The following is a 27,680-nucleotide window of genomic DNA, read 5'->3' as shown; positions in this document are numbered from 1 at the left end:
ACTGTCAACACCATTCACCACATAGCGGCGCTGTGGAGAGAAACCGTTCAGAGTTTCCAACGGTCAGACCCTCTTTGTCCGTGTTTACGTTTTAGTCCAGCGAACATGGCGGACGAAGTGGACGTTGATATCGAGGGCGATGGATTTGATATCAATAACGGGTACAGGTGTTTGTTTATTTCATTTAATTCACGCTTATACTGTTTCTTTTATCCTTACCTAGTCGATTCCGTGGTGTTTTGATGTTATCCTCGTTTGTTGTGTTGTTCTGTCGCTGCCTTATCCCGAAGATGTATCCAATCTAGCTAGTCTGCTAACTATAAATTGTTGAACGCCTGCCTCAGCCCTTCACTTGCACTGCGGTGAATGCCAGAGGAGTTGATGATAGGGGACAGTTAAGATATTGTCCACTTTCCACTTTGTTTTTTGTTTTTTTTATTCCAGTGAATCAGAAGTTCGCGACCTGCTCCAGGACCAGTTCGTGCAGTCTGCATGGAAGACCTGTACTGGGATCGTGGTAAAGGATGCTGAATTGAAAACAACGCTTGACTATAAATGGTATAATGAAGTGTTTCTACGTTTTCTTTACTTTCTCCCTTCCCCTTATCTCAGCAGCCATGGGAGCTGGATAGCTCCATCAGCGCAGAAAACAGAGAGGTGATAGAGAACATGCTGCTGGAGGAACAGTATCCTTCCACCATACCATTTCTGTCTAGCGAAATCACTTGCCATTCTATCTTCTTTTGCAAATGTCCTAATATTTGCTCCTGCCGTAACACAGTTCACATATGGATATAATTAAAGTTTCACTTTTATACAATTTTTGGCTATACTGTTGTAATAATCTTAGATGCTGGTCCTAAACAATACCCTCAGATATTATCTGACTGGAAGAGAGATTCCTCAGAATTTGTGGCACATTGATTCCAACACTAAGCCTAAAGTGAAAAAGTAAGTCTGTTCATCTTTCAGTATCTTATTAAAGAGTACTCATCCTTTCCCTTTCTGATTATGTTTACGTTTGAGCTGCTATCTTGTCTGTCTCTTGTTCAGGACTCCGGCCAAGCCCTCTGCCTTAGGCTCCTCCTCTCGGTGGTCCCAACAGGAGAAGGAGCTATTTGAGGAAGGACTGGTAAGCTTCCGCTTGGAAGCTTTATTGGCATTCACCGTGCTAACATAAAATCTCATGGCTCAAACAAATGTCTTTAGAATCCAACCTCTGCACTTGAAAGCCTATGCCAAATTAAATATCAATGATTTCTGGATCTGTGAGGTGCATTTGTAATACCATGTGTGGATAATGAGGGATTAAAGGTGTATCCCTCTGCAGGCTCAGTTTGGTCGGAGGTGGACTAAGATTGCCAAAATGGTGGGCAGCCGTACAGTTCTTCAGGTCAAGAGCTATGCCAGACAGTATTTTAAACATAAGGTGAGGCCTCTTTTAACTGCTCCCTAGTGTGTAATGCTGACCGCCGAGTTGACTGCTAAATGTTACACAGCATCATCTGTCAATGTGAGACTGGCTGTTGTCACTCTTAGTAAGAGGGATGATACAACACTGGTGGGACTGATTTCCTGTAAAGATTAGACAGCTTCTAGAAAGGAGGTCTCCTCAGTTGTCGACTGGTGTAGCAACAATCTAGAACTGAACAACAACAAAACTAAAGAACTTGTGGTTGACTTGTCTTGGTGCATGCTCAATAATCCAGGTATGAAAATTGCAGAAAGTTGAATCAGTTCATCTGGACACAAAGTTTATTGGGAGAAATGTTTCATCACTCATCTAAGGGACTTCTTCAGTCTCAACTGTCTGCAGGTATCCCTACCCTTATAAACAGTACAGTTGCGTAATGACCAAGTCAATGATCGGTTTCATATGCAAATTGCCGTGACCATTAACTAGAGTTACAATGGCTATGTGTACTATTCACAGAGGATTGGAGAATGCTGTTTATAAGGGTGGGGAACCTGTAGTCAATTGAGACTGAAGAAGTCACATAAATGAGTGATGAAATGTTTCTCCCATTAATAGTTGAGTCTAGATGAACTGATTGAACTTTGAACTGATTGAACTGATTGTGGCTGACTTCTGTCAAAATCAGGGAGAGCTACTACTGCTGGCCATTAACAATCAGGTGGTAGAGAGAGTGGATCATTTCAAATTATTTTGGACTACAATCTCCTCCTCCCTGAAATGGGAAGACAACTTCCCCACAACGCAGAAGAAAGCTCACCAAAGACTATTCTTTCTAAGACAGCTTAGGAAATTTAGAGTGCGAAGGCTTGCAATGTTACTCTTGTACAGAGCTGTAGTAGAAAGTGTGCTCACTTTCTCTATAACTGTATTGTATGGCAATTCTACAGCCCACGAGAAAAAACTGTTGGACAGAGTTGTGTGCACAGCTTTAAAAATAATTGGCTGCGAACTCCCTACCATTTCTTAATTATGCCATATTGGCATTCAGCAGAAAGGTTTCAAAATTTAAAGGACTCCTCACACCCAGCCAACCCCCTATTCAGTCATCTCCTGTCAGGTAAAAGACTCCGCAGTATCAAGACCAGAATATCTCTCTTCCACAATAGCACTAACCCTGCAGTAATCCACATCCTAATCCTTGTACATCCTGCTTCACTGGTTGGACAAGTATAGTCTCCTTAAGCATATGCACATTAATTTGCCACTTTAAGGGCATGGGACATATGGTTGTATTAACAGAATTATAATTGTAACAGCATGTTTTTGTGGATACTCCTTGTATGTATTGTGTGATTATATGTTTACTGTTGTTATATTTGAGCACACTGAAACAACATTCCAAATCAACTGTAAAGTTGTTATTGCACTAAATTATTGAATCTTGAGTTTTAGCCACAAATTTAACTCACTCGCTTCCGCAAAAATAATGTTTGCTCAAGAACTTAGGATATAGGCTGAGCTTCCAAAGAATAGGTGACATGACTCTTGTTAATTTTCATTTTTTCCGCATCTGCAGGCTAAATCAGAACCAAAAGCTGTAGCTCTTTCAACTGGCCAATTGGTGGCAGCGCACGCTTCTGAGTCGAGCTCAACCACTAATCAAGTGTACGCACTGGCCAACACCATCCGTATAGAGAGGCTGTCTGATGATGAGGATGAGGAGGTGGACATCACAGATGACATAAGTGATGAAGGAGAGGTTGGAGATAAACTGCAGGATGAGCTCAAAAGTGAGTCTTATAAATCATGTCAGCTCACAGGGACAGAAACTGGGACAGACAACTCCATCCTGAGTGAGAACACACAGGCTCAGCCCATTCAGATGGAAGCTGATATGACTGTCGGGGAGAACAACCATGGGATAGGCACAGAGGACCATCCTTGCCACAGCTCTCCATCTCAATACACTGATCCACCCTTATCCTCTTTTCCTTGCCCAGAGGAGCCTGGCATGACAGGGCTAAATGATGGGGACAGGCAGGTGATCTTACCCCCTGCAAAGGACATTTGTGTAGAACCAGGGATAGAAGCAAAGAAGATGACTGAACAGCACCATATACCTCAGAGCCAGAGCCTCCAAACTGGGAGTTCAGAGGGCAGAAGTCATCAAGAGACCTGCTGTTCTAGAACAGGTAACCCACAACTGCTGGTTTTATGGAACACTATCTCATGCTTTACTTTCCCCCTTTTAAGTGTTATACTTATAGTGCCAACAGAAAGTATTCATCCCTTCAAAACCTTCACCTTTTTATTGCACTACAGTCATTTAATGAAGACAAATTAGATTGGATTATTCCCATCAAATGGCAACTCACAACATCCAAGTGAAGTGTAAATATGAATATTTAATAACTGGCTTATATAAACACACACACACAAATTGTAATCCGCTGTGGAATATGTATTGTTGTTTCTTTAGACTGTGCTGATAATGAGGCCAGCCATAGTCTAAATGATAGACCAGAGGGAGATCTGGAGGAGGACGAAGAGGAGGAGGAGGAGGAGCTCAAGTTCCCAGAACAGGAAATTGAGATGGACATGGAGATCATCACTGAGGAGGAGAAACAAGCTATCCCAGAGTTCTTTGAGGGACGGCCATCCAAGACCCCTGAAAGATATCTGAAGATAAGAAATTATATCCTGGATCAATGGTAAACATTAATACATACACAATACATACACAAACACATACACACACATAGACACTCTCACTTCCACTTCTCAAATACTCAAACTCTGGAACTTGAAAAAAAAACCCCATGTAAAACTGGTTATTCATTAGGTTGAAAAGCAAACCAAAGTACCTGAACAAGACATCAGTGCGCCCTGGCTTAAAGAATTGTGGTGATGTCAACTGTATTGGCAGAGTGCATACCTACTTGGAACTCATAGGAGCCATTAACTTCAACTGTGGTAAGCTTATTGAACACCTAGAAAACACTTTTTTTCTTTCTAAAAAAAAAATAAAACCTCTTTGTCTTAACAATTTGTCGACCTTGCAATTTTCCATCTATCTGTCCATGAGTAGAGCAGGCGGTATATAACCGGCCCAAGGTGATGGACCGCTCCAAGCACAAGGAGGGTAAAGATGCCCTGGAGGCCTACCAGCTAGCCCAGAGACTGCAGAGCATGGTAGGTACCAACTACCCCCAAGGCCAAGACCTTTAGACGCTAGTATCTAAACTAGCGGCATGGTAGCCTTTGATTTAAGTACTGATCGGCTTTGTGTTACAGCGGACTAGGAAGCGTCGTGTGCGGGACATCTGGGGAAACTGGTGTGACCAAAGGGATTTGGAGGGACAGACATATGAGGTTTTTAAACACTTACTCACACAGCACAAGTATTGTCAGGCCATGTCTTGCCTTGTTTACTTACTGTTCATTTTTTTGATGTTTCCATCAGCATTTGAGTGCAGAGGAGCTAGCCCTACGGAGAGAGGAGATGAAGAGGCAACCTAAACACTGCAAGGTCTCCAGGCACAAAGGGTGAGTGTAATGGATAGGTAGGACACATAATGGAATCCTGTCAATCCTATAGGCTGTGTAAACAATGTAAACCCTCTGACGGTCTGTGTCGAGAGGTGAAGTGGAATTACTCATATTTGTTAACGTGAAAATTGTCTCTCGTTGTTTTCTTCTGGCCTCATGCTCCTCTTTTCATAGATCTTTTGATCCATTCCAGTTGATTCCGTGCAGGTCTTTTGGAGAGGATGTACAGGTCAGTCAGTTGTCACAATTGCAACCAGTTGTTATTGATTTGATTACTGCTAATTGAATCTGCGTTATGCCACATGTTGAAATAAAAGGTTGTCATAAAAGATGCAGTTGATAGCTTTTATTTTGTTTGTCAAAAGATACAAACCCTGTACCACACAGGTTATAGATTCTAGTCAAGTCAATTTTATTTGTATAGCCTAATATCACAAATTACAAATTTGCCTCAAGGGACTTTACAGCAACACATCATCCTGTCCTTAGACCCTTGCATTGGATAAGGAACAACGCCCTAAAAAATCCCTTTAACAGGGAGAAAAAATAGGAAGAAACTTCAGGATTTCTAATTAATTGTTTTACCCAATAAGCAGAAACACTTTGTGAGTTCATCATTTTAATTTACGTAGAGCAGCCATAAAAAGGTTTTGCTTTTTTTTTTTTTATAGCAATTCTCTACTTAAAATGAATCACCAACTATGTTAGTATTTCTGTTATTAACTAGTTTATTGTCCACTAATCCACCAACAGTCCCATGTCAAGTGATGGTATGCAATAAAGAGCCTTTTTTCTATGTTCCCCAGGAGCCATTCCAGGTTATCGTGTGTGCAGAGGCTCTCCTTATCATGGACATGGTATACTTAAAACACTAATGACTGCACCTACACATTCTTTTTAGACTTCCAGGCCTTTATCTGGAAGTCTGTTAATTTTAACTTTTTCTTTGAGGAGGTGTTCCATTTCTAGTATGGTGCTTTAACTTTGTAACAGTCTGGTTTGACTGCTGGAATAAGCTTCAGCATCCCTGCAACCCTAAGAGCAGGATAAGCGGTTCAGATAATGGATGGATAGATGGGTTTCTTCCATTTTTGAATTAGTTAAGTGTGTCTCTGTTCTCAGCATGCCCATGTGTCCAGGGCTGAAGTAATCGGTTTGTTGGGAGGAGCTTTCAATGAAGAAGAAAAAGTACTGAAGGTAGGGAAATACAAATATAAAAGTGAAAGATGAAGATTTTGTAGATTTTCTGCTAACTGGCTGCAATGATCATGTATTTCAAATGAATGTGTGTGTGTGTGTCTGTGTGTGTGTGTTTTAATGCACTTATGCGGGTGTGCATCTGTGCTTGAGTGCAGATCTGTGCAGCAGAGCCATGTAATAGTGTGAGTACAGGCTTGCAGTGTGAGATGGACGCAGTGTCTCAGACCCAGGCCTGTGAGATGCTGTCAGCCCTTGGCTTCAGTGTGGTGGGCTGGTACCACTCACACCCAACCTTCCACCCCAGCCCCTCTCTGCGGGACATACACACACAGGACCAGTTCCAGGTAAAATGGCTTTAGTTACAAACCTTTGCCAGACTGTGCATTAGTAGATTTTTTTTTAGCAGCAATAGTACAGTGAAAAGAGATGGTGTTGGTGAGGAGAGGAAGAAGCGAAGAATGGGACAGAGGGAGAGTCGGAGGGACATGCAGCTACAACCCTGGGCTGGATACCAACACAGGATGATGCACTAAAGCCTTAGCGAACATGGAGTCTGAGGACTAATTGAGCCACCAGCCCACCCTGGTTCCAATACACTGGACTGTGCATCAGAATCTGTTCTCTTGTGTGAATGTGTGTGTGCATGCATGCATCCATGTGTGTCTGTGCCTGGCCCCTTTTCTGCAGTTGGCTCCCAGGAAAAGGTACCCTTATAACTTCCTGCAAAGTTAGCTTGTCCTGATGTTTCTTTGACGTGGGTACTGGGCATCATTTCTCCTGACTGCTCAGTATCAATAATTAATTTTTCATCAGAGCTCTGGTCTGATTTAACATAACACTGTTCCCTAGTAAAGTTAAAGATAGAGGTTTTACTGGTTGGTATTGTAAACTCTTTGATCACTTGTTAGCAAAACTCATTTTAGACTACTGAGCTCTTTAACATGAGTACAGTCATGAGAGAAAGACAGTGAAAGGGAGGGATGAATAAGAGAGATATAAAGACTATATGTTTGTGTGTGTGTGTGTTCAGGCATCTGTCGTCTCTGTTTCCAGAGTTACTTCTCCCGTGGTGGAGCTCCCTTCATTGGGATGATAGTGAGCCCTTACTATCCAGCAAACCCCTCCCCCCATTCCCAGACAAACTGCCTGTTGGTGAGAGAGAACAAGGAATCTTCAGGCCCGCAGAGTGTGTTGAATCACACACACACACACACACACACACACACACACACACACACACACACATGCTCTCATACACAAAAACACACATGCTCTCATACACAAAAACACACATGCTGTCGTACACAAAAACACACAAACAGCTTTCATAAGTAGACAATTATCAAATGTTCAGTATAATGATCAAATGTAAAGTATCTTGGCTTAAAGACCTTTTTAATCCAATCAAATCAAACCAAACCAACATTGTAGGGCAGTGATCGCTTCATGCCATAAGGTTTCCTCTGCTTAACTCAATCTCCTGCTGTTCCTTCCCAGAGTGTCCTTACAGGTTTGACTTTCTGTCCTCCCAAGACATTCCAGACTGGGAACAGATGATGCGGAGAAGCCAATGGATCATCAGCAAATACTCACAGACACATGAGTGAGTAAGAGACATTCTTACATCTGTGCCCTGTGACTGCAAATGTGCATGTAATTTCTTTACTTGTAATCTCGCTAAAGATTGGGTCCCCAGTATAAAGTGTATGAGTGATACAGGAAAAAAAAAAACCCAAAATATTTGAGACCCCCCCCCAAAGTGAAGTGTCTAAGCTGCTGTCTTTATGTGCTCTGGTCAGGAGTGTGCAGATGGACAGATTTTTCCGGAAGGACTCACATCTCACCTGTCTGGAGAAGGTCAGCACTCAAACTATTGCCCATACCAAACCTTGCACCAATGGTGCATGGTTTCAGTGACTTATCTCTGGTTGTCCTCTGTTATTGACTTCATCTCATTTTCATCCAACTTGCTCTCTTTATTACCTCCCTTTAGATGTTGTCATCTTTAGCCAAGTACCTCGAGCCCCTTCCAGATGAGGAGGGAGACCCTTTCCTCATCCAGGTCCAGACCCTCTTTCAGAATGACTTTATTGCTAAACAACCAGCTGACCAGGAGGAAGGAGAAGTTTTAAATGTTTCATCCAGACTAACTGCCTCAGATGACTCTGCCTTTGAACAGCCAATCAACAGAAGGAAAATTGAGGAAGGAGACTCTGATATTGTGAATAACAGGTTGCCAGAATCTACCACACAGACTTCAAACTCAGAGATAGAAAGCAGCCCAGTATTACATCTAGGCTCTGTGTTATTAACTGGACACGATTATCTACTGTGACTATACTCTCACAATATTCATTTGCAGTTATGCAGTCATGTTATTTTTATTTGTAATCAGTCAAATTACGTTTTTATTCCTGCCACAGATTGTTATAACACAGTTATGAAATTGTCTTTAGTGTTTTTTATTCCCTAACACAGTAGATTCCAGAGATGATTGACTATATATTGGTATGTGCGCGTGCGCCTAGGGGAAATATTATGTTTGATTTGTAGAATTCCTTGTTCACCCTGTTACTACCGGCTTTCAAATGCAGGAATAAAATCGGTGCGAGCTAAAGGGCAGCCAGACGGACTTGGCTCCTTTTCTGAATTTCAAGACATGACCTCCCCTTTGTGAAATTTGGAGGGGGGGGGGTTGTCTCTAAAATATTAACAATATGCTGTTTGTCATGCATTTTTATTTTTCTGCATTTTTATTATCATGACTCATACGTAAAATTAGGCTATTATTGATGTATTATTCATGCATAATAATAATAATAAAAATAGTAAATTAAACTTATATAGCGCTTTTCTAACACTCAAAGTCGCTTTACAATAAACGGGGTGAAACAAGACAACAGATAAACATAGCACAGACATACAGGGGTGGATGGGAAGGGGGGCTACGAAAGGGTGATTCAGTGTGATGCATGAGGGTGATTCATCACTAATTAACTATAATGAAGATACTGGTATGCATGCTATTCTTGCCATCACCACCGAAGCGTGGGAGTGCAATATCTTGCTTTAGCTCAAAAGATCGGGGGGGGGGGGGGGGGATAAATAATTTTTTTTTAGTACTACTCGGTCTGCGCGCCGAATATATTGGCGAAAAAACAAAAGTAAACAGAAATGAATACCGTGTTTTATGGACTGGTTTGTTGATACGTGACCCATTTGACGTCTTAATTGTACCGATAAATTATTGTGCTCATCTGTATGTGATGGGTTACTTTAACCGTTGTTGACGAGTACTCGATTCCTTGTAAGCAACCGGGCTTGCTCTGTTTTTGATGTAATGTCCATACATTTGTGTGTTTATAGGCTGTTTTTCTATTTGACCTATTCATGTCTTATTTGTGCTGATGAAATATAGAATACAGTACATCACTCCGCAGCGTATACTGTGCATAGCTTTAGTTGCCCGTGTTCTATCATACTAAATTTCGTTTTGATACCCATGTGGAGGTTTGATGTGGTCATTAACTGATTATTATAATTTGTGCTGAATGCAGCTAAGAATGCAACAAGAATCACAGTCGACGCACACGCACCCCCTCCCTGTAAAAAAGAGCCCCTGAAAACCATGGTGTAGTTCGCGCACTAAATAAAAACCTACTTTAATATGTTGACTTTGTAGTTTCATATGAAGGAGCAGATAGTTGTCTTATTTCTCTAAGGCTACGGTCAAACATGCGAATGCAAGCAAACGACCTCCGCTTGCTGGAAAGAGGGTTCTGGCCGAGGCGAAATTCGTATTTTGTCGCGCTGAATGTGGGCGGTGCAGGATGTGACGCACACGGAAATCAGTTTGTTGGTTTGAAGTCCTTTTGAGTAGTTGTAGTTGTCGATCACGCGTAAGCGGTTGTTGGCACTGACGTCCAGAGAAAGAGACATGTTTTCAGTTGTCTCACTTGTACCTGTTATCATAGTTTTATGGACAAATACGGAGGAATAACATTGGTGTACAAGTTATATTTGTATACCGCGAAATATGAATTGATGCTATTAATAATTTTCCCATTTATTTACGTTCAATGCCCGTCGCTGGACTCACTGCCAGCCAGGTAGCATCTCTCTCCACGTCCAATGTCGTATAATACCGGCTGGTTAGACACAGCAACAATCAAGTCTCCTCTATCCTGTCTCACTTAAGAAAACTAAAGGCCAAGTGGGGTCAACCGTGCTCACTTATTTGCTGTTGGTTAAGGCTGCGGATTCGCCGGTCAGAGTTAACCAAAGTTGAATTCCACGCAATGCGAAGACGCAAATTTCTTCCGCCACCGCGAGCGAACGTTTCATTCGCCCTTCGCTCGCATAGCATGGAAGCGAACGGGAGGCAAGCCAATGTTCATTTCGCGCATGCGTGGCCGTTAGCTAATGCTGCTTTCATTTATTTCCTGGCTTTATTTTCCTTAACTTTAAAAGGCTGTTTCGGTTTCTAGTCACTGATACTAGTCAACGGTGGTTTGATATCAAGCAGCATGTAGATTATGAAAGCAGTATTTTTGTCAGACACACAAAATGTTACGACTGTCACCGGACTCGGAACGTTTCTCCGCGCTTGCAGTTTCTAGGGGAGATTTTTATTTGGCGTGCACAAGCTTTCTATCCGTCGAGAGGTTAGCGGAACGACCGCAGTTCACGTTGTCGTTGTGTAGGACAGGCGTTAAGGATGTGTATCACAAGTTAGGATCGTCACAAACATTTCGAATGAAGATCGGAATACAAATGTGAGAGCTGTCTGGTTGTAAACTTTAACTGTATATATGAAAGTGATACACAAAAGTAGCGGGTTAATGTAACAAGGTGGCAGTGGTGTGACATTGAAATATGATATAATAAAGCAGCGTTTTCTTCGATAACTTAACATGTATGAATACACTTTTTATGTCAGTTGAAATTTAAAAGTTCGATTATGGGCGTTTAGGCTCCATCAGCAAACTTGCTCGCTCCCCTATTGTGGGTTCCCCTGCCATTGAGAAGACTATAAAGTTGACAAAACGTGCCTTAAATGATCATGGAATTGGTTTGTGTTCGTTATCTCAGGAACAATATCTTCTGTGCAGTTTCTAAACATTTGACAAGAGGCTTCCAGGTCTACAAACACAAAGGACATGCTGTTAAGAAGAGACACTTAATATCAACAATAGACATTTCTTCAAGTAACAGCTGTCAAAGAACTAAGAGCACTGTTCAGCTTCACTTCAGAAAGACTCATTTTGGGAGACGTTTATTTCCTGAGAGTTCAGGAACGGCTTACTTCCCCTTCAAGAGTCCCCAAACCATTTTCATATTCCGTCATGCACCTGTTCTAATGCAATGTGGGTACCATTTCCACTCATCAGGTCCACTTAGGGCCTTACCTGCGCCTCTCATATGGTTGGTGCTCAAACCACTGCAGAAAATCATGGCAGTCATACTTGGAAGGTAGGACACTACTACAAGGATTGGATAATGTTATCATGCTGGTTTGAGAAGGTAAAGACACAATCAGGACTATTTAAAAATTCTATGCCTCCCTGTGTGTTTAGGAGCATTAGGAATTGGTGGGGTTCTTTACCACCCAACCGCCAGCAGCTCATGCGTGAGGCCGTTTGGCGGTGCCGTTGGCAAATGGCAGCAGGGGGGGTCATTGCTATGTTCCTCATGGCCCTTTTCCTCCTGACACACCTGGATGAGTCACCTGTGACGGGACGGACACGTCTTCTTGTGTTCAGTCGAGAGAACTACATGGAACTGGCAGCCTTGACTGCAGAGGGGGTGAGAGAGGTGGAGAGGGGAGATGTAGCAGGAGTGCAGAGCTATCTTTTGAAAGTAGGGCTCCAGGTTGCTGTCACCTTTATAGTCAAAGCAACTAACTCAGCAGAGATTAAAAGTGGGATGACACCAGAGATGATAGTTACAAAGATGTGGGTAGTTGAAATGCAATGGTGGAGAGATTAATTATGTGCAATGTCACCTTTGATGCATGGTTACCTTCCTTAATGTTCCTTCCCATGTCTTTTTTAGTACATGGAGGAGTTTGCTGAACTGCTGGTGCCAGAGCATGACCCCCGTCACCAGGTGGTGGAGCGTGTGGTGCAGCACCTGGCACAAAAGAACAAGGACATCCCTGAGTTGTCCTCTGTTGCTTGGAGTGTCCATGTGGTTCAGAATCCCACTGTCAACGCCTTTGTACTGCCTGTCAGTTAGAGAGACATACTGCTTGATGATCCCAGATAGTGATTGTTTAATGTTGCAATGTTTCCCAAAGGTCTGAAATATACTTGTAGTCTGTGCTGGTGAGGGGGCCGTGTCTCATCACCACAAAAACAAACTGATGTTATAAACATTGGTAAGAGTCATATTGGTAACAGTGTTACAGTTCATACCAGTGCTAAATTTCAGCACAGTTGCAAGGCATGCTTTGTCTCACTTAATTTGGAGCATCTTCCAAAGTGAGAGATTGCAAAAATGTGACAAAATTTGTGTTGGGGTCTGTTTCTCTGCAGAGTACCTGCAATTGTGTACATCCTTCTCTCTTAAATGCTGAGCTTGCAGAAGCAGAGTGAACAGGGACTGGAGGGGTAGAGCGAAATTGTCCCCTTGATAATCAATCATGTGTGGTGTTTTCTCTGACAGATTAAGAAAAATAGAAAATTGATAAAATGGGGTTCCAAATACACCTATATAAAGTCATTAATATACCTGAGCAACCCATCCAGGTAAAACCTATGTGTTGGAAACACTGTATGTTGTCATATTGTATGATACTACACCATTTTTTTCTCTCCTGGTTAAATGGAATTGTTCTCATTCTAGACAGAGTCAGGGAGTAAGAGGCTGTTTCAATTAGTGAATTGTCACACTGTATTATGTTTTGTTACCTTACAGCTATGATAGTTGGTGTAAACACACAGTGTGTGTTTGACCAGTTGGAGTCAAAAACTAGATGCAAATGATAACTAATATTTCTCTCAAGCTGCCCTGAAAACTTGAAATGGGTGAGGTTTACTCCATCAGCACAATCCATGAAGTATTAGGTATATCATTGGCTTAACTTTTTTGTCACTCTATTTATTATTTATGTCTGTGTGGCATACCTTACTGATCTGGCTCAGAGGTAGATGAAAACAACTCGCAAGCATTATTTCACCCAGGTCTGTTCTCAAAAATTTTCTGTGTAGAACGGGAAGGTGTTCATGTTCACTGGAATGCTAGATGCTGTGGCAGATGTACATCAGCTTACCTTTATCCTCGGACATGAGATGGCCCATGCACTCCTGGGACACTCTGTAAGTACGCACACCAACCCAAATCAGTTTTTGTGTCTTTAGTGTTGTAATTTTTCTCAGTTGGTGTTATCTATCATTGTATTCTATGTATTGCTTTCCTTACTAGAGTCACTTTATTCTCAGTACAGTACAGTAAATGTACAGGAATTTGTCTTGGTAGGGCTTGATCAGGAGCACATCGACAAATTATTCCCATCTACATACTGGCACAGGGCGACAGTCATGGGTGCAAGTCCATGAATACTAGGATGGCATCCAGCGCTTTACCTGTGACCCCATCCATAGGTTTTGTGGTTGTGTCAGGAAGGGCATCCAATGTATCATTTTACCAAATCATTATGCGGATTGACAAGACCATATCAGATTGGTCGGGGCTCACTACCAGAACACTCAAGGCCTGCGTTAACAACGACTGCCATTGGTGCTGTGCCCTCACAGGATACTGAAGGAAACTATAAAATCCACTGTGGCGACCCTTGAGAAACTGGGAACAAGCTGAAAGAAGAAGAGAAGATCTACATACTGGCACAGGGACTACAAGAAATAGAAATATATTTCAAGCAAACCATGCAGGACAAACAGAAGACCGTAAACGAGACAACTCATGTAGTTTATTAGAGTTAACAAAGTGGTTTTTACACTGGTGTTGTTATGCTTACATACCATTGATAACCAGTATGATTGCTCTTTTTCACTAGATGGGGTCATTGGCCCTCATTGTATGTTGTAAATCCTCAGCTATTATTTCATTGAATGCCTGTCAAAGTCTGAAAACACCAATACTTGTGTGAGACTCAACGTTGTAATTTGATAACAGCAATCAAGTCTATTGTGCTGTTGTTGAATAGTGATGGGTGTAACAGTCGAACTAATTTATCTAATCTCATCACTAAACATTAGTGCTGGAGGCAATAATAAGTTTGCATTTTGTAATAAAATCTCTGTATTGTTGTATTTAATACCACACTTTTGTAATGACGTTGTCACCTGGGTGGTTTTGCCGGGTGACAGTGTCATTACTAAAGAAAGTACCATGTACTTGTGTGGCGATAAATGTAAAGACCCCGTCAATGTCCATTCTTAGTCAAGTCAGTTAGAAACCCTTGTGGAAGGTATAGGTAATTACTATAGTTTATACAGAAGACTCAAGGGAAATTGTTTAAAAAGTATATTGGATCATTTTACACCTGTCCTAAAAAAATATGTAGGCAGGCATTATGCACACAGGAACCCCACTCCCTGTCTATTCATCTAGTGCCTCTCACAGTGAAATGGCTTTAATTGCAATGTGTTTGCATCAACTGATGATTAAGGCTCAGTGACAATCACTCCCACACAATGCCACAATACACAGCTTGCCTCAGTCATTAATCCAATCTATGCTGTGGCCAAAGTCCTTTGGACCTAGATACATTCTTGCTTTCTTAATTCTCCACAGATGGCCGGTTTTATCTTGCCTATTAAAGACCATTTTTTTGCACTGAGAAAGTGTTTAAGAGTCTAATCAAGTTTTGGTTATTTTGAGAGTTTAGATTTTCCTCAGAGGGAAATGCTTGGGGAGGATTTTAATTAGATGAAGGGAGTGAGCATCGATGGACTCTGTATTACCCAGTAGGTGTGCTCTATTGGACTGGCTGTTAAAACCTCCAAATCTTTGTTACGGCATAAAGGTTCAGATGAAATAGATGGGAACAATCAATATGCACCCTCTCCTTCTCGGCCTCTCTCAAATTCTCCTCTTTTCCCCTCTCTCTCTCTCTCTCCCTCTCTCTCTCTCTCTCTCTCTCTCTCTCTCTCTCTCTCTCTCTCTCTCTCTCTCTCTCTCTCTCTCTCGCTCTCTCTCTCTCTCTCTCTCTCTCTCTCTCTCCTCTCTCTCTCTCTCTCTCTCTCTCTCTCTCTCTCTCTCTCTCTCTCTCTCTCTCTCTCTCTCTCTCTCTCTCTCTCTCTCTTTCTCTGTGCCCCCTGTAATTCACTCATTTTTCTTCCCATCCTCTCTGTCCCATCTGCACCTGTCCCCTTTGTCCCCTCTGTCCCATGTTCCTCCCCTGCCCTTCCACAGGCAGAGCAGGCCAGCCTGTCCCATGTGGTGGACTTCCTGTCTCTCATCTTGCTGACGGCCATCTGGGCTATTTGTCCTAGAGACAGCCTAGCTGTGCTGGGTCAGTGGATACAGGGCAAGCTTGTACAGGTGAGACATTTATGTTGGCACAGAAAGAAACATGCTATCGCCTATCTTCCTCCTTCCCATGGTTACAAAGTATGGGAAGTATGTAACATGAATGGGACACTTTCCAGGTCTGGAAAAAATTGGGAAATTCACAGAAAGCTTTGGAAAAGTAGATAACACAGAAATCTTATTAGTCTAGATATATACACGGCTTTGTTAGTGCTGTAATATTTATTGTTTTGAAGAATAAACAACTTTATGGTTTTAGTTATATTATATGAAGCCTTATATGCAATGCTTCATATGATATATAATTTAAACAAAGAAATTACATGAATTGTGTAGAAACCTTGTCATGCTAACATCCTCCCCTTTCTCTCCCTCTCTCTTTCTGTTTCACTCGGTCACTCAGTTGATGTTCAGTCGTCCATACAGCAGAAAACTGGAGGCTGAAGCTGATAAAGTTGGATTACAGCTGGCTGCGAAGGTACACAAAATCTTCATTACAATTTGTTTTTAACATAATATGACAAAGCTATAGATTTAAGGTGTGTGTGTGTGTGTGTGAGTGTGTGTGTGTGTGTGTGTGTGTGTGTGTGTGTGTGTGTGTGTGTGTGTGTGTGTGTGTGTGTGTGTGCGTGCACCTTTGCATTCCACTCTTTAAACTGATAATGGGCGGCACGGTGGCCCAGTGGTTAGCACTGTCGCCTCACAGCAAGAAGGTCGTGGGTTCGAACCCCAGGGATGTCCAACCTTGGGGGTCATCCCAGGTCATCCTCTGTGTGCATGTTCTCCCTGTGTCTGCGGTGGGTTTTGTGATCTGGTCTCCCCCACCATCAAAAAGACCTGCATGTTAGGGTTAGTATGTTAGGGTTAGTACTCCTGTCTGTGCCCCGCCCCTGACCAAGGCATGGCAAGATGAACTGGAGTTGGTCCCCGGGCGCTTCACGGCTGCCCACTGCTCCTACCTACGCAGCTAGGATGGGTCAAATGCAGAGCGTAATTTCCCCACGGGGATTAATAAAATATATCAAAATCAAAATAATAACAAAAACAAACAATAATCCTGAGAAGCGGCTCTTAGTTTATGTAGTCTTACAGTGGTACACTAGGGGGCAATGTTGTCCAACGAAAAAAAACCTGTCTGTAAACCGTGGGTAAACTGCCTCAGCTCAGCACAAGATGGAGGGATGCCACATTTTGTTCATGTCTCATTTCTCAGGGTGTGTCTAAGCGCATTGTATGTGTGCCTTTCTCAGGCATGTGCAGATGTGCGAGCAGGCCCAGTGTTCTGGCAGCAAATGGAGATCACAGATCAGCTCAGAGGAGATCCGGTCATTCCTGAGTGGCTGTCCACACACCCGTCACACAGAAACAGAGTCACACAGTTGGACCGGCTCATACCACAGGTACAGCTCTGTTGACACACTCACAGGCACTGATCCACAGACATATATAGCCCTTTTTTATCCAAGGAAGGTCAAAAGAGCATGCGTGCTCCATTTCAGATACAACTTGCCCCACAGTCACACATTTAAACATATTCACAGCTTGAAGCTGTATAGTACAACCCTGGCTGCTTCCACTGTTGGGAAATTCAGAAGCTCACTGGGAGATGGGGGTTGAATGCCTTGCTTAAGGGCACCTTAATGGTAGCCGTTTGAATGGAGAAGATAATCTCTCTCCCGCCAGACTTTCTGGTAGTCCCATGTTTCAAATTCCCCCTCCCTACCTCTGTATGCCTTCACTGCATTCATACATGCTTCAAGAACCTTTGTGTGGTTAAGGATGATCAGCGTAACGTTAGCAGCTGTTGGGATGTAGTTTTAGTAATGAATCTAATGAACTGTCTGGAGACAGGAGAGATGTATGGATAGCTACAGAAATGGGAAGAAGAGAGTAGGGTGCGGAAGGGTTTGATTTAGAGAGGAGAGGCGAAAAGAAGCAGCAATGCAGGGGGATGGGTGGAGGGGTGGGCATCTCCCATGTGGGGGCTCGGCCACCCTCCGAAATTTCCTGGAGGCTTGGAGATGAAGACCTGAGATAGAAAAGCTCTGCAGTACCAGCCAGATCTCACCAACTCACATGCTGTGCTGGCGCACTCTGGTGTGAAACAATCAATGGTATCTCCAGGCTACATGGAAACAAACAACTGGCCAAGACAGCACCTGCAATGGAAACATTAACATCTACAATCCTAACAGATGGCATATGTGCATGTGTGTGTGTGTGTGTGTGTGTGTGTGTGTGTGTGTGTGTGTGTGTGTGTGTGTGTGTGTGTGTGTGTGTGTCTGGGTGTGTGTTTGCCTTTGCAAAAGACAGGAAAAGCAGACAATCTAAAAGAGGAGGAGTTACAAAGAATAGTATGTGTTAGTCAGCAGTGCAGTTAACCTTGAATGTGAGGTGAAATGTTGGGACAGAAACCCGTTCCCCCCATCAGATGCTCCAAGCAGGAGAGTCGAACAGATGGGTAAACCACTAATTGTCCATCAGGTGTGTGTGTGTGTGTGTGTGTGTGTGTGTGTGTGTGTGTGTGTGGGGGGGGGGGGGGGGGCTGAGTCGATCTTTGATGTAATCCCACCTCTACCTTGAACCCATCCATCATTCCTACTGAACACCTCACCACTCTCACACTGCCCACATAAATGTCCTGCACCACTCTTACATACTTCTCTGCCAGTCCCGACTTCCTCATACAATATCACACCTCCTCTCTCGACACCCTGTCATATGCTTTCTCTAAATCCACAAAGACACAATGTAACTCCTTCTGAACTTCTCTATACTTCTCCATCAACATTGTCAAAGTAAATATCACATCTGTAGTGCTCGTTCACAGCATGAAACCATACTGCTGCTCGCTAATCATGACCTCTCCTCTTAACCTAGCTTCTATTACTCTTTCCCATATCTTCATGCTGTGGCTGATCAACTTTATACCTCTGTAGTTGCTACAGCTCTGCACATCACCCTTATTCTTGAAAATCGGTACCAGTATACTTCTTCCCCACTCCTCAGGCATCTTCTCACTTTCCAAGATTGTGTTAAACAATCTACTTTAAAATTTCACTGCCATCTCTCCTAAACATCTCCATGCCTCTACAGGTATATCATCTGGACCAACCGCCTTTCCACTTCATAGCTGCTCTCACTTCCTCCTTGCTAATCCACCTCACTTCCTGATTCCCTATCCCCACATCATCCAGCCTTCTCTCTGTCTCATTTTCTAAATTCATCAGCCCCTCAAAGTACTCCTTCCACCTTCTCATCACACTCCTCACTTCTCTGCACATTTCCATCTCTACCCTTAATCACCCTAACCTGCTGCACATCCTTCCCAGCTTGATGCCTCTGTCTAGTCAATTGGTACAAGTCTTTTTCTCCTTAGTGTCCAACCTCTCTTACAACTCACCATACGCCTTTTTCTGTACCTTTGCCATCTCTCTCTTCACTTTAAATTGCATCTCCTTGTACAAACCCCAATTCCAATGAAGTTGGGACGTTGTGTAAAACGTGAATAAAAACAGAATACAATGATTTGCAAATCCTTTTCGACCTATATTCAGTTGAATACACTACAAAGACAAGATGTTTAATGTTCAAACTGATAAACTTTATTGTTTTTTTGCAAATATTCACTCATTTTGAATTTGATGCCTGCAACACGTTCCAAAGAAGCTGGGACAGGGGCAACAAAAGACTGGGAAAGTTGAGGAATGCTCAAAAAACACCTGTTTGTAACATTCCACAGGTGAACAGGTTAATTGGAAACAGGTGAGTGTCATGATTGGGTATAAAATGAGCATCCCCAAAAGGGTCAGTCGTTCACAAGCAAGGGTGGGGTGAGGTTTACCACTTTGTGAACAACTGCGTAAGCAAATAGTCCAACAGTTTAAGAACAACATTTCTCAATGTACAATTGCAAGGAATTTAGGGATTTCATCATCTACAGTCCATAATATCATCAAAAGATTCAGAGAATCCGGAGAAATCTCTGCACGTTAGCAGCAAGGCCGAAAACCAACATTGAATGCCCGTGACCTTCGATCCCTCAGGTGGCACTGCATTAAAAACCGACATCATTCTGTAAAGGATATTACCACGTGGGCTCAGGAACACTTGGGAAAACCATTGTCAGTTAACACAGTTCATCGCTACATCTACAAGTGCAAGTTAAAACTCTACCATGCAAAGCGAAAGCCATATATCAACAACACCCAGAAACGCCGCCGGCTTCTCTGGGCCCGAGCTCATCTGAGATGGACTGACACAAAGTGGAAAAGTGTGTTGTGGTCTGACGAGTCCACATTTCAGATTGTTTTTGGAAATCATGGATGTTTTGTCCTCCGGGCTAAAGAGGAAAAGGACCATCCAGATTGTTATCAGCCCAAAGTTCAAAAGCCAGCATCTGTGATGGTATGGGGGGGGGGAGTGTTAGTGCCCATGGCATGGGTAACTTGCACATCTGTGAAGGCACCATTAATGCTGAAAGCAACATATGCTGACATCCAAGCGACGTCTTTTTCAGGGACGTCCCTGCTTATTTCAGCAAGACAATGCCAAGCCACATTCTGCACGTGTTACAACAGCGTGGCTTCATAGTAAAAGAGTGCAGGTACTGGACTGGCCTGCCTGCAGTCCAGACCTGTCTCCCATTGAAAATGTGTGGCACCTTATGAAGTGCAAAATACGACAACGGAGACCCCGGACTGTTGAGCAACTGAAGTCGTACATCAAGCAAGAATGGGAAAGAATTCCACCTACAAAGCTTCAACAATTAGTGTCCTCAGTTCCCAAACGCTTATTGAGTGTTGTTAAAAGGAAAGGTGATGTAACACAGTGGTGAACATGCCCCTGTCCCAGCTTTTTTGGAACGTGTTGCAGGCATCAAATTCAAAATGAGTGAATATTTGCAAAAAAACAGTAAAGTTTATCAGTTTGAACATTAAATATCTTGTCTTTGTAGTGTATTCAACTGAATATAGGTCAAAAAGGATTTGCAAATTATTGTATTCTGTTTTTATTTACGTTTTACACAACATCCCAACTTCATTGGAATTGGGGTTTGTACTTTGTCTCCTTTGTACTTTGTCTTGTCTACTTTCTTCATCTCTCTGACTATCCCTCTTTTTCTTTGCCAACCTCTTCCTCTGTTTACTTTGTTGTACTTCTTTTTCCAATCAGCTGTACTCTTCAGCCGGTTCCCCTCAGGGCTGTTGCCTCTCCCCATTACTCTACTACATCTTGTACACTAATGACTGTCGCAGCAACCATACCAATAGACACATATTCAAATTTGCGGATGATTCATTGATTGTAAGTCTTCTTGAAGGGGAGGAGGAACAACACGTACCTGTGGTTGATGATTTTGTATCTTGGTGTGATGAGTCTTTTCTCCACTTAAACGTGTCTAAAACTAAAGACATAATAATCAGCTTTAGAAAGACTCCTCCTAGTCCTGTACCAACCAGCATTAAAGTTGCTGACTTCGAGCTTGTGGACAGCTACAAACATCTGGGGGTGGTTCTCGACAACAAATTGTGCTTTGAAACTCATGTTGCTTCCACATCAAAGAAGGTCCAACAAATACTTTTTTCCTGAGGACCATGTGGACATTTAATGTCTCCTTCCAGATGATGACTCCCTTTTATACAAGTTTTATTGAAACAGTTTTAATGTACTGTATTGTTGCTTGGTTTAGTAATTTGACTCTGGCCAATAAAGAAAGGCTTGATAGACTCATCAAATGGGCTAGTAAGATTTCAGGGAGAAGTCAAGCCCAACTTACTGACCTTTATAATAGGAAGGTGTTCAGAGAGGCTACTTCCTTTCTGGAGTGCCAAGGTCACCCCCTTTGGCCAGAGTTTGAGCTGTTACCCTCAGGTCATCGGTTGAGGATGCCCTGTATTAGGACTAAGAGATACAAGGCTTCCTTTGTCCCCACTGCCATTCAATTGTTAAATGGTAGATAGTATTCATCTGTTGTCTGCAGATCGCTTGTTTCCTTGGTCTGCATATTTGAACTCCTTTGGTTCTCCTTGTCCATTATGTCCTGTTGTCAACTCTGCCTTGGTGTTTGTATGTTTTGTTTTTGTGTGAGAGTTTTATTATACTGGCTGCAAACTAATTTCCCTGTAAGGGACAATAAAGACACTTTGACTTTGACTTTCTCATTCCACCACCAAGTCTCCTTGTCTTCCTTCCTCTGTCCAAATGACACACCAAGTACCTTCCTAGTTGTCTCCCTCACTATTTCTGCAGCGGTTGCCCAGCCATCCGGCAACTCTTTACCTCCACCCAGTGCCTGTCTTAACTCCCCCATGAATGCCACATAACTGTCTTCCTTCATCAACTTCCACCATTTGATCCTTGGGTCTGCTTTCACTCTCTTCCTCTTCTTGATCGCCAAAGTCATCCTACAGACCTTTATCCGATGCTGGCTAGCTATGTTCTCCCCTGTAACCACCTTGCAGTCTCCAATCCCTTTCAGATCGCTCCTCCTGTATAAGATATAGTCCACCCGTGTGCACTTTTCTCCACTCCTATATGTCACCTTGTGTTCCTCCCTCTTTGAAATATATATTCACCACAGCCATTTCCATTCTTTTTGCAAAATCCACCATCTGTCCCCCCACATTCCTCTCCTGGCAACATACCTACCCATCACCTCCTCATCACCTCTGTTCCCTTCACCACCATGCCCAGTGAAGTCCGCTCCAATCACCACTCCCTCCTCATTGGGTAAACTCTCCACCACTTCATCCAACTCACTCCAAAATTATTTTTTCTCTTCCATCTCACACCCAACTTGCTGGGCGTATGTGCTGATAACATTCATCATCACACCTTTGATTTCCAGCTTCATACTAATCATCTTGTCCGACACTCTCTTCACCTACAACACACTCTTGAAATACTCTTCCTTCAAAATTACCCCTACCCTATTTCTTCTCCTATCTGCACCATGGTAGAAGAATTTGAACCCACCTCTGATGCTCATGGCCTTACTCCCCTTCTACCTGGTCTCTTGCACACACCATCATATCAGCCAACTCTCTCCCTTTTCCAGTCATAGTGCCAACATTCAAAATCCCGACTCTCACCTCCACACTCCTGTCCTTCTTCCTCTCCCACTACCTCTGGACATGCCTTCCCCCTCTTCTTCTACCAACAGTAGCATATTTTCCACTGGCATCCCTTACCAGAACCACCCGCAACTTCTGCCTTACCGTCGATAACTCCTCTGTTCACCTCCCCACACATCCGCAAACTTAGAATAATTTTTGACACAACCTTTACTTGGAACACCACATCAATCAAATCACCAGAACTGCCTTTTTCCATGCCTTCATCACATCCAGAATTGACTACTGCAACAGCAGTCTTGACGGCTCATCATCTGAAGTCCTAAACAAACTCCAGTACATCCAGAACTCTGATGCCTGCCTGCTCACCCATTCCTGCTCCCATGACCACATCGTCCCTGTCCTCCAGAACCTCCACGTGGTTCCTGTCCCACAATGGATCCAATTCAAAGTCCTTCTCCTCACTCACAAAGCCATTCATAACCAGGCCCCCCCAACTTACTGACTTTTTCCACTACCATACTCCTCCCAGCAGCCCCTGCTCCTTCGATGTCAACTTCCTGTTTCCACCACACAGGCTCAAGCACCGGACCTAGGGGTGATGGAGTGTTCTCCATAGTGGCTCCTGGAACTCATGCCCATAGTCCATCTGGAACTCTCTCTCCAAATACATCAGAGAGTGCACCGGTCTGTCCACGGTCAAATCATTAATCAAAACTCACCTCTTCAGAATTGCTTTTAATGTGTGATTAATGTTGTGTTTTATGCTTTTGGTGTGTTATTTTTAATGTTTATTTTTACGTATGTAAAGCGTCAGTATTTTGGAAAGTCCTCTATGATAAAATGTATTATTATTGTTATTATTATCATAACATTTTCTTTAACATGGTGGAGGTATGAACGTCAAGCCATTTGGCTTTCCTCATCTGACAAAGCACTCTACTAGCTTCCACTAGTGCACTTATCATCCTCAAGCAACGCACACAACTCCACAAATAGTGAGGAGGAGGGCCTGTTAAGTGGAAGGCCAAGTGCATGTATGTGCTTAGAGCCTTGGAGGTTATGCTGAGTGGGAAACTGGTCAGGTGTGTGTACGTGCGTGCGTGCATGTGTGTTTTTTATGTGAGTGGATGAATGAGAATCAAATCCCCTCCGCATCATGGGGGGGGGGGGTCCAAGATGTGACAATGCACTCATCTACATTTGTCCTGACTGAATAAACACCATTTCACACCTTAGTTACTTTTTCTAAAATGTTACCTCTGTGCTCACCCTTTTTTCCTTTTCTCTCTTTTTATATCATACTCTGTATATGGTTCTTTCTCTGTCTCTCTCTCCTGTCCATTTGCTTGCTATGTCCTTTCTCCCTTCCACTCAAATCCACCGTACTTCCTTTCTGATTCCCTTTGTACTTTTTCTCAATGTCCTCTCTTCCCTTTCTTTCTCTAGGCTCTGGAGTTGAGAGAGAGCTGTGACTGTCCTGCTCTCCCAGCTTTAGACCCTCGCGCCGTCTTCTCCAAGAGTATTAGCGTGTTGCTGGAAAACACAAAGGATCGGGGGAGGGAGGGTACGGAGGGGACATTCAAGCCCATGCCTCTGCCCCAGAACACCAACATACGTCCTGGGGGAATGGCTACAGCTCTTCTAGCCCCAGCGGTCCAAACCTCGACCCCACACGAGGATCTTGTGGCTCCAGTACCAGTGGCATCCCCAACTATAACGCTAGCAAACCCGGTCCCAACTCCTGCCCCCGCTGAGGGGACAGGGCTGTCATCACACCCCCGAATAGCAGGAGTCTTGGAACCTCCAGCAGCCTCTATGTAGCGGCTGTCTGACTGATTGGCTAGCTGGCTGAATGACTGAATGACTTGGCAACTGGTTTAATAATTGACTAGCTGGCAGTATCACTGTTTGCCACTGGTGAAAAACCTTATTTCTACACTGTGTTTCAAATTTCGAAACAACGCTCCTATCCTCAGTCTGTAGTGCAATATGCTACTGATTTTGCATTTAGTATCTTTGAGTATTCAGAGCATCTAGTGATTATAAGGAAACTGCATTAATATGTTGATAATGAGGTGACCCTGAATTGGAACATGATGAATCAATTATTCAAGCGTCCATAAATTTGTGTTTGCAATATTAAATAAAAGACAGCAACAGACAATAGTAAGGCGTGTGTGTGTGTGTGTGTGTGTGTGTGTGTGTGCATGCACGTTTGCCCACTCTGTGTGTACCATGCGTTGAGGTTTTGCAAACTTACTGCAGAAGATCACTGTTTCCTACCCCGAAGGGCTTGATGTTGCACAATTATGCAGGATTGTTTACAGGATTCATTACGCACACTATGTGGGAATCCTGTCATCCAGTGTCACGCTATGAGAAATAGTTCATTTTTTTTGTTTGCTTTAATTCAACCAGGCATGTAGAATAAGAATAAAAGTATACTTATTTACTGCAATGGATGGAGGGAGGAAATTTGTGACATCTTTTTTTTCTTTACATACGAAATCTTCCTTGTGAAACAAGCTGTGTGAACAGCGCGTGTATATGCTCAAAGTAGAATTATTTTTCTCTATTCTGTGAAATGATGAGTTTGGATAAGATATGGCATATTTTCTGTTCAAGTGTCAGTCATTCTATCGAGCCCAAAATCGTTTAAATGACAACACCTGTAGGTTGAGCTGCCATTACTTCAAGTGTAGCAAACTGGATCATATCTGTGAAACATACCATTTTATAATAAGTGTTTTTATTGGGTTTGATAAACAGGAACTCATGTTCAGTACACATTTAATGTCTTGCCATTTCCTTGGTGCTTTGTTACTACAGACATGACGCTGTGCCTACTGTGTCACAGGAAATAGCCTTTCCATCTGCTCGGGATGTATTATAATGTGATGTGCTTTATTGTACTGCCAAAGAGATTGGTCTGTATTATACTCATCGAGTTTATTGTGAAAATAGGTTCATATAAAGCTATGCAATGAGAATGGGAGTGAAGTGAGAATAGGAGTGTTTTGCATATTAGTTTGTCAGCAGATAGGTGCTCTGCTCGGAAGTGACAACCACAAAATAAATGGTTTGGTGAGGTAAGTGTTGCTGTGGCATTTTTTCCCACTGCTACATCAGGTGTCATTTTTAATATTCCCTGAGTCAAGAGGAAACCAAATGTACCAAAGGTGTTGATGTACAGCAGAGAACAGGAGAGTTGAGTCTAAGATGCCTGAATATTGTAAGGGGCATATGTTGTGTGTCTGTGTGTGGGGGGTCTCATTAGCTTGTGGGAGATTGCACAAGAATATCAATTTGCCTGCTCTTGCACTAGACAACCAGACAGACATGATGCAGACAAATTTCTTCTCAATGTGAAGTAGATTGCGGCTATGTGCACATTTTTTGTGTGTGTTTATGTGATACCGAAGTAGTCGTAGAAGCTGCAGCCACTCCCCCATACACATCTGTGGGGTGGAACTGGAGTGTGTCTCCAGCTTTAAATTCCTTGGAGTCCACATCAGCGAGGAACTTTCCTGGACATTAAACACCGAGGCCCTTGTGAAAAAAGCCCAACAACGCCTGCATTTCCTGAGGAGGCTGAGGAGCACCCATCTATCCCCCAAAATTCTCACCAACTTCTACCACTGCACCATAGAGAGCATCCTGACCAGCTGCATCTCAGTGTGGTACGGCAACTGCACCTCAGTAGACCAGAAAGCTCTGCAGCGGGTCATCAAGGTGGCCCAGCATATCACTGGTACCCAGCTCCCACCCATAAAAGACATTTATCACAAACGCTGCCTTCGAAGGGGTCTGAGCATCAGCAGAGATCCCACCCACCCCAACCATGGACTGTTCTCTCCCCCTGCACTCTGGGAGGCACTACAAGAGCCTCAGAGCCCACACTACCAGGCTCAAAAACAGCTTCTTTCCACAAGCTGTTGCCCACCTGAACCTGGCCACCCACTGAATGTCTGTGGATATTTTTAAATATTTTTGTACTCTTGCTCTTTTTTTTTAAACTTATTTTTAGCTTTTGGTCTTCATGTGTGTATATCTTATACTGTGTTCGCTGTGTTTGTCTGTGTCTGTCTTGCACTGTTTGGTGAAGCCGCAGCCCTCATTTCATTTTTAACATGTGCCTGCACATTGTTTTTAATGACAATAAATTGAACTGAATTGAATTTCATGAAATTTCTGGCAAACAAAACAAGCCACCACACTTCCCACGTGTAGCTACACCATAGAGCTTTTGTAATACGAACCAGTTCACGAGCAAACCAGCTGAATATGAGATCCCTGTATGAATGCATAAAAACATCGATCTCAGTTACTCTTTGAGTAATCCCCTCTGCCAGTGCAGTAAAGATGGCCATAGATGGCTGACAAAATTAATGACTGAGTTGTGAAACTCAGCTTCACTGCTGCTCCTCATATCACTGTGTTTGTCTTTTTAGGCTGTGGTGAGGTCTTTGATGCACGATGCATTCTTCTCTAACGGAAATGTCCCATTTTCCCTTCTCTGTGTTTTTTTTAAATTATTATTATTATTATTATTTTTTGCTAATCTTGTCCTCATATACCTCCCATTACAGCGTCTGGATCGAAGTCCCCCACCACTCGTAGAGAGAGCGGAACAGGAACAAGCGAGAGGCAACATGCTCACCCCGGAGGTAACTGTGATGAGTGAGTGATACAATACGCACATGGTGTCTGGTGATTGCAGCTAACTGGTGCAGTCTAAACAAGGCTGCGACACGGATGCAGAGGGGTTAGTCAAGAGAAGCAGAGACAGCAGTCTGATGGATGGAGATGAGAGAGAGAGGGAGAGAGAAGCGCAGAGATGGAACGAGGATTGATGAGAGAAAAAAAATGTTGGCTTTTGAAACTGTGTCCATAAGAGGGAGAATCGGTGTGGCTTGGTTTTACATGCAGAGCATCTCATA

General features: G+C 43.0%; 2 protein-coding genes across 2 annotated transcripts; both read left to right on the top strand.

The window, feature by feature from the left end:
• The first annotated feature begins 95 nt into the window (after positions 1 to 95).
• On the top strand, positions 96 to 8,946 carry mysm1 (Myb-like, SWIRM and MPN domains 1). The gene is made up of 20 exons (XM_056277374.1): positions 96 to 161; positions 445 to 517; positions 616 to 686; positions 877 to 951; positions 1,054 to 1,132; positions 1,331 to 1,429; positions 2,994 to 3,609; positions 3,897 to 4,128; positions 4,260 to 4,390; positions 4,506 to 4,609; positions 4,712 to 4,789; positions 4,881 to 4,963; positions 5,141 to 5,195; positions 5,773 to 5,823; positions 6,089 to 6,163; positions 6,322 to 6,510; positions 7,220 to 7,352; positions 7,664 to 7,769; positions 7,966 to 8,023; positions 8,160 to 8,946. The coding sequence occupies exons 1-20, from the start codon at positions 106 to 108 to the stop codon at positions 8,499 to 8,501; spliced, it is 2,706 nt and encodes a 901-aa protein (XP_056133349.1). The 5' UTR covers positions 96 to 105; the 3' UTR covers positions 8,502 to 8,946.
• A 1,913-nt stretch (positions 8,947 to 10,859) lies between these two features.
• oma1 (OMA1 zinc metallopeptidase) lies at positions 10,860 to 25,826 on the top strand. The gene is made up of 8 exons (XM_056277444.1): positions 10,860 to 11,638; positions 11,743 to 11,971; positions 12,221 to 12,394; positions 13,378 to 13,485; positions 15,545 to 15,673; positions 16,065 to 16,139; positions 16,912 to 17,061; positions 24,187 to 25,826. The coding sequence occupies exons 1-8, from the start codon at positions 11,223 to 11,225 to the stop codon at positions 24,559 to 24,561; spliced, it is 1,656 nt and encodes a 551-aa protein (XP_056133419.1). The 5' UTR covers positions 10,860 to 11,222; the 3' UTR covers positions 24,562 to 25,826.
• The last annotated feature ends 1,854 nt before the right edge of the window (positions 25,827 to 27,680 follow it).

Source organism: Lampris incognitus, chromosome 3 (assembly GCF_029633865.1).
Source record: "Lampris incognitus isolate fLamInc1 chromosome 3, fLamInc1.hap2, whole genome shotgun sequence".
In the NCBI taxonomy this organism is placed as follows: Eukaryota; Metazoa; Chordata; class Actinopteri; order Lampriformes; family Lampridae; genus Lampris; species Lampris incognitus.
Note: the sequence above shows the minus strand (reverse complement) of the source record. Positions and strands in the feature narration are given on the sequence as shown.

Excerpts from the sequence above, each read along its gene's own strand:
- mysm1 (XM_056277374.1), top strand. The coding sequence starts at position 106 with ATGGCGGACGAAGTGGACGTTGATATCGAGGGCGATGGATTTGATATC. Across the intron at positions 162-444 it reads GGATTTGATATCAATAACGG|TGAATCAGAAGTTCGCGACC; the intron begins GTACAGGTGTTT and ends TTTTTATTCCAG. Across the intron at positions 1,133-1,330 it reads AGCTATTTGAGGAAGGACTG|GCTCAGTTTGGTCGGAGGTG; the intron begins GTAAGCTTCCGC and ends ATCCCTCTGCAG.
- oma1 (XM_056277444.1), top strand. The coding sequence starts at position 11,223 with ATGATCATGGAATTGGTTTGTGTTCGTTATCTCAGGAACAATATCTTC. Across the intron at positions 13,486-15,544 it reads ATGCACTCCTGGGACACTCT|GCAGAGCAGGCCAGCCTGTC; the intron begins GTAAGTACGCAC and ends GCCCTTCCACAG. Across the intron at positions 16,140-16,911 it reads GATTACAGCTGGCTGCGAAG|GCATGTGCAGATGTGCGAGC; the intron begins GTACACAAAATC and ends TGCCTTTCTCAG.